The following is a 7,108-nucleotide window of genomic DNA, read 5'->3' as shown; positions in this document are numbered from 1 at the left end:
TAGTTTTTTTACCTTTCACAGGGATGACAGCACCACGGGCTTGAAGGCTGACAGAGGTTTAAACTGGATTTTACACACCTATATTGTCATTTCACTATGTGCTGAAAACAAAATTTAATCGCTGGTAAACAAAACTTCTGGGTGTAACAACCGGTGTATTATGCAACTCAAGGGATTTTACAACAACAGAAGCATCCTTTCACAGGTTATTTCTTCCCACTGTGCACAGCCAACAATATTGCTGTGGGGCAGTAAGGTGGCTATTGCTTTCCCTCAAGCACAGTATTTTTGCTGTAATTTCCTTTCAGGAAATGTTTTCCTCTTTTTGTTCCCACAGAAGGAGACAAATGAGGCTGTTGCTCTATAATCTCATGGGGACAAAGACAAGGTGACTCACTGCGCAGAAGAAAACTTTGGATGACATCTCTCATCTGCCACTGTCGTGCCCTGCCACCCTGGGTAATTCTAACACGAAACCAAGGGCCAGCCAAGCCACATGTGTCAAAAGACAACAGACATGGCCATGGAGCAAGCTGAACATAATCCAAACGCTACCATCAACCTCAACTTTGCTGCAATCTACAATCTCCACGATGGGGATTTATCCTCTTCGCGAAACTTCTCCTTCCCTTTCAATTTCAGTTACAGTGATTACGACCTGCCACTGGACAGTGAGGACGACATGACCAAAACCCGCACCTTCTTTGCAGCCAAGATTGTGATCGGGGTGGCTCTGGTTGGCATCATGCTGGTCTGTGGCATCGGCAACTTCATCTTCATTGCTGCTCTTGCCCGCTACAAGAAGCTGCGAAACCTTACCAACCTGCTGATTGCCAACCTAGCCATCTCAGACTTCATTGTGGCCATCGTGTGCTGCCCCTTTGAGATGGACTACTACGTGGTGAGGCAGCTGTCCTGGGAGCACGGCCATGTCCTCTGCGCCTCAGTCAACTACCTACGGACCGTCTCCCTGTACGTTTCTACCAATGCTCTCCTGGCTATAGCTGTTGACAGGTAAGTGGGGTGCTATCACTGCACAAGGAGCTTCTGGGGTTGGCTGTCCAGATTTCTAGGATTTTAACATGCTCAGCTGTTCTGTAGGATCTGATGTCATGGTAGGTACTACGCAGACCCGGGTATCTTGTTTCATAAAAATCTAATCACATGAGGTCATGACGTTACCCTGGAGAAAACTCAATGGAAATTTCTTAATTGAACTTTTCAGGTGAAAAAAATGTTGATTTATTAAAATTATTTCTTTTTTCATAAAAATATGCCTGATTCAAGTGTAGGAGAGGATTTATGAAATAAGGGAAGGAGGACAAAGAGAGAGACCAATCAGAAACACCCAGAGATGAGGATGTTCATCAGCACTATATAATCCTGATCCAAACCATACATCTCTAAGGAACCTTCACTACTGGCCTACACAGCTTTTCTGAGTCTAACCTTTTCTACAAACAGTGAAGTAAATACTCTTCAGTGAGAGAAATAGTTGACTGGTGATACAGAATTTGACAGGTGAGTTTCCAACAGGGTTATTGCCTTACAGGATATTTCCTTCTCCATCTAAGGTATTATTCCCAGTTTTTGTTCTGGTGTGAAAGAGAGGAGAAGGTAAGACTTCTATCTAGCCTGCAAAACAGAGTTCTTATTCTCTGTTGTGCCCTACTGAGAAAACCCGACAATCATTAAATTAACCATTTGATAGTACTGAGGTCTTAGCTGGATGCTCCAACTCAGAAGTGGATGCTTGGTGAGCGTGGCCAGCCCTCTCCTCTCCATTAAAATACTCTCCTCTCTCCTTACACACCTCTCTGAGGACAGCACAGTGGCAAGTCAGCAAAAACCCACAGGTCATTTATGGCACCCGTATTATAAAATAGTATACCAACCCGGTTTAGCAGAGATTTTCCTACAGCATTCGTAATGGGGTAGGCAGAACACAATGATATACACCTGATACACTACCTGCTTTATGCTGCAGTCCTGAGATATTTCTATGCCCGCCTCTCACTCCAGGAATTTTAACAATATAATTTAATTGTATTCTTTCTTACAACTCCTGTTCTCTTAGCCTCGTGCACCGCGGACTCTGATGGACCCAGGCACTGAGGATCAGCTTCATGCTGACATAAGTCTGACACGACTGACTCACAGAAAGCCAGAGACCCGCAGAGTAAACTCTTCACAGAGGGGCCACCACAACAAGTCGTCTTTTGTGTAAAAACACCATATATACCTCTGTATACCCTCTGAATATAAATACTGTATGAATGCCACCCCCTTTCCCTTTTTTTCCCCAATTTCTCTTGTGTGCCATTTTATGCTCTAGTCTAATGTTGCACAGTTTTTGGTACCTGATCCAAAAGACAGCTCAGGAGCAGTTAACCCTGCTGATGGTTGTATAGATACAGCTTGTGCACGGCTGATTCAGCTGTTATTGACGTCAGCAGAAGTCTGCGGAAAGACTCGGGGGTAGTTCAGAGATGTTTTGCCTGGTGTGGGGGAAAGGACAATCAGCTCCTATGAAATAAATCCTTAATAAGTGTCTAACAAAATAACCTTTGAACAGCAGCTGAGGTCTCAGAGTAAAGCTTCTAAACATTATCATGTATGCATTACCATTTTCTATTACTTATCTCTTTTAATTTCTACAAAAATTTCTTAGACAGCTCTGCTAGTGCATCCCAGGTTGATGAAGTAACATGGGTCATTGAGTCCTTATGACGGCTAAGAAATCAGAAGATTTCTAGCATATCTCCCTAGGCATCTTTAAAAACAACCCTGGAAATGATTAATCTCTGAAGTTTGTTGTAAGAACACACTGTTTTGGTTTCACTACCTTTTTTTTTGTGAGCTTTTGACTTGCTAAACAGAGAGAAACCTTGTTCATTTAACAATCAACCATTCCATGCTGGTTATGTCATGTGGGTTGTTGACTTTGGTCTTTAAAAAGAATGGGGTCCTAACAAAAGTCTTCCCATGTTTAGATCATTTGAAAGGGCTCACCTGTGTAAAGAGGGTAAGCCTGTCCCACAGGATTTCCCTCAGGTAGGGCTCTCTTTCATCTTCCTTGAGATCTATTCACATGAAATGTAGGAATTTCACATATTTAAGGCCACATCTACGCTAGAAAATAATGAAATGTGAAAGGAGAGGATTTGAAGAGCAAGAGTTTGCGCTAAGGGTCCAATGTCCATGCTGTAAATATTTTGGGGGGTTTAGCTTTAGCTGGGTCCCCGGGACTCACCAATGGGCACTTGGTGAGTTTTATGTACCTTTTTGGAGGACATCTTCCAGGGCAGTCTCATCTGAACAGAGTTCATGTGCTCCAGGACCACTCCACAGCAACAGCCAGAGTGTGGTAAGCAATGACAATCAGGAAACGCACCACAAAAGCTCCCACCTGATTCTCTTGTAGAGATTTACCCCCAAACGTTCTGCTGAGCGGATATGCATCCTTACCAATGTATTCACATACATTATCCCACAACCCTGTTTCCACAGGACCCGAGCCAAAAATATTCATTTATCAGCTCCACAATGAGGCTGAGTAATTCTGCTGTCCCTTGACATCTAGCCTGCACTATTAAGAGCGATGAACAATTTGTCTTCTTCCAAGATCTGGCTGATGAAAAGTGCCACGGACGTTACATTTTATTTCAGAATGAATATATCCTGTGGATGCTATCTATGTATAGAATACATAAAGATAGAAAAGCCTCTGAATGAATGAGAAATTCCACTGTTTGAAACAATCCTTTGTGTTAAATACAATTGCTGGGAGCTCTGGAATGTCTCTGATAAAAATCTCTTTTTAGCAGAAACATCCTAATCTTTCTGGGACAGCGTACTCTAACATAAGCTCTTCTTACATCTACAGCTTCTTAAAAAAATCAACCCCCCCAAACTCCAACCAAACAAAAACCCCCAGACTGAATGCCATTTGGTCCTAGCCCCTTTTTAACTGAATTGAGGGCAATTGATGGATCTTGCAAGTAATGTACCTCCCTTTCTCCACACTTCTTTGTGAAACACTGCAGTACACCTTGCAGCTTTACAGTTGTAAGGAGTGTGAATACCTAACTCAAGTTTTATGGTTTGGCATATTAACACAGCATATTTAAGATTAATTAGCAATAGTCAGCTCCAGCAGATGAACAAAAATTCGCATGGGCAGAAAATGGATACACAGTCCTTTGTTGGTGCCTTGAAAACTTGTTCACCTGTAACCATTCATTAGCATCAGCTTCAGCTCTTTGCACCCCATGGAAAAACCAAGAAAACAATAGAAACACTGTTGTGTATATTGGACCTCTTGGTAAGAAAAAGCATATTTAAATAGTTCTCTGCCTAGGGAAAACATTTTTGTGGGTCTACATGTTTGTCTTTTTACCTGCACCTGACTAGGTGGATATTACCGCATGTTTCAAACTCTCACCTGAACATGTGCCGCCCACCGAAGAATTTCCATATGCTGTATTACGGCATGTCCTGGATATGACATCACCCGCATATTGTGCTAGGTCCTGCAAACATATTTGCCAGTAATAGGAATATTCACTCTCTTTCTCCTCTTCCAGTCTTTCCATAACTCCCAGACATGTGATCTGTGTTAAAAAGTTTGTGATACAAAATTACAACTTTTTCAGTTTGATCTTGTTAACAGGTGGGAGTTTAAGACTGAGGTCTTAAAACCATCCTCAGACACCCTAATGTAGGTTCAGATTTTCAGATTGCCAAGTACCCACTGTCCTAACAAACCCTTCAGCCACTTGCTCCCGAGTTTCTGCCTTGATTTAGGAACTCAGCTCTAGGCTGCTACTTTGGAAAATTTTCTTAACTCTCCTCATAGACAAATGTGTCAGGCTCTCTCTTTAAGAATGACAGCAATTTCCTTCTGCCTAATTCTGTCCATTTCTATTTTGAAGTGTGTTATGACTAACAGTGTTTTCAGACTTCATTTTGAATTTATTTGTCTGTTCCAGGTATCTGGCCATTGTTCACCCACTGAAACCACGCATGAATTATCAAACAGCAACCTTCCTAATTGCCTTGGTCTGGATCGTCTCCATACTTGTAGCTATACCATCTGCTTACTTTGCTACTGAAACAGTGTTATTTATAGTGAAAAACCAGGAGAAAATTTTCTGTGGTCAAATTTGGCCAGTTGACCAGCAGATGTACTACAAATCATACTTCCTCTTCATCTTTGGCATTGAATTTGTTGCACCTGTGATTACGATGACCTTGTGTTACGCCAGGATCTCTCGGGAGCTTTGGTTTAAAACTGTACCAGGATTTCAGACGGAACAGATCAGAAAGAGGCTTCGATGCAGAAGAAAAACTGTTATGGTACTGATGTGCATCCTGACTGCCTATGTTCTCTGCTGGGCACCCTTCTATGGCTTCACAATTGTCCGTGACTTTTTCCCCACCATCTTTGTGAAAGAGAAGCATTATCTTACTGCTTTTTACATAGTTGAATGCATTGCTATGAGTAACAGCATGATAAACACCATGTGTTTTGTAACTGTAAAAAATAACACCATGAAGTATTTCAAGAAGATCATGTTGCTCAGATGGAGATCAACATATAGCGGAAGCAAATCTAGCACAGATTTAGACCTGAGAACAAGTGCAATGCCAGTCACAGAGGAGGTAGACTGCATAAAACTGAAATAAATTTTCTGCAGTTCTAATCTCACATATTTTGGAGAGGGGATGAAGAGGAAATAATGCCTCCTCAGAAGCTTCTCCCTTGTCTGTGAGAATACCCACCATTGGTGAGAGCCCTCGAAAAGCAGCCTACTATGCATTTCCACCAGAACTCTTTTCACTGGACTGCTGTATAATCCCATAACTCAGACTGATGCTGTGCTTCAGTTCACCCATCTGTAAATGTGGGACGTAGACACTCATTTTAGAGTTGTTCAAAATTTAAGTTGAACAAAAAAGTCTATGAATGCATTAAAGCGTATTACAATGATGGAAGAGTTGGTCACTGATCCTAGCAATGATGTCTCTTTGTTTCTTCTTAAGAGAAATCTCTTAACCCCTTTGAGCTTATCATTTGTACCTTTAACCTCTTCCTTCTGCTCACAAGAGAAAGGATGGCAAAAAAGCCCATTTTGCTTCATGTCACTCTTTATCCTCTCAGTCTACCCCTCATGATGAAGCTCCTTGAAGTCTACAGACTACCAGCTTTCTATTGTCTAATGTGCAGCATGCTCTTAGGAACGGCACGCTCTCTACAAAGCTAAATACTGCTTCACAGTCTAGTGAAAGCCTCAAGTCTCTTCCTGGGACACCTTGTTTAAAAATATTTTATCAACATTCCACTCCGTAGTTTCATGTAGAGTGTTACTCTGTTTATTATGTATTTGGAAATGGCACAGCTACATATTGCATATTGAAGGGACCTGTTCCCTTCTCTCACCTCCAGGCACTCTATGGCCAGCTTCTCCTGCCTTGTGTCACTGAGCTCTTCACAGAATCAATCACAAAATTGTAGAGGTGGGGAACAACATCTCCAGATTGTCTAGGCCACCCCGCTGCTCAAGCAGCATCAGCTAGAACAGGCTGCCCAGGATTGTGTCCAGTTGGGCTTTGACTGACTCTGGGGCTGGCGACTCTACAGCCTCCCTGGACCACCTGTGCCAGCGTTCAACAGCCCTTGCAGTAAAAAAGGGTTTTCTTCTGTTCAGATGGAATTTCATGTGTTTCAACTTGTTTTTCAGTGGGACCCATATAAAAGAATAGCATGTTAGCAGGAAAAAATTAACCCTGCTGAACCAGGCCTAGATATCTTATCAAATCTGTGTACACCTTCAAAATACATTACAAGTAGGGACAAAATAGCATAGAGATCTTGAGATGATATGTCCTTCTGCAAGCAATGGAGACAGACTCTAGGCTTCAGCAAGCCAGCAGCTGGTTGAGTTGAGTAGCTCATTGTCTGGTCAAACATGAGGCAACAACTCAAGATTAATTCTGCACTGCCTCCCCCAGTGCTGTTTTTACTATTCTGATTTTGTGCAACTCCAGGAATGGTGTTTCTTACCTGATAACCATGATAAAGCAGGTGACAGTAGCACTAATACCT

At 42.2% G+C, this 7,108-nt stretch overlaps 1 protein-coding gene across 1 annotated transcript; it reads left to right on the top strand.

Annotated features, from left to right (window-relative positions):
* The first annotated feature begins 517 nt into the window (after positions 1-517).
* PROKR1 (prokineticin receptor 1) lies at positions 518-5,688 on the top strand. Its single transcript, XM_009807900.2, has 2 exons — positions 518-1,014; positions 4,992-5,688. Exons 1-2 carry the CDS (start codon positions 518-520, stop codon positions 5,686-5,688), a joined length of 1,194 nt encoding a protein of 397 aa, XP_009806202.2.
* The last annotated feature ends 1,420 nt before the right edge of the window (positions 5,689-7,108 follow it).

Source organism: Gavia stellata, chromosome 23 (assembly GCF_030936135.1).
Source record: "Gavia stellata isolate bGavSte3 chromosome 23, bGavSte3.hap2, whole genome shotgun sequence".
Classification (NCBI taxonomy): domain Eukaryota; kingdom Metazoa; phylum Chordata; class Aves; order Gaviiformes; family Gaviidae; genus Gavia; species Gavia stellata.
Note: the sequence above shows the minus strand (reverse complement) of the source record. Positions and strands in the feature narration are given on the sequence as shown.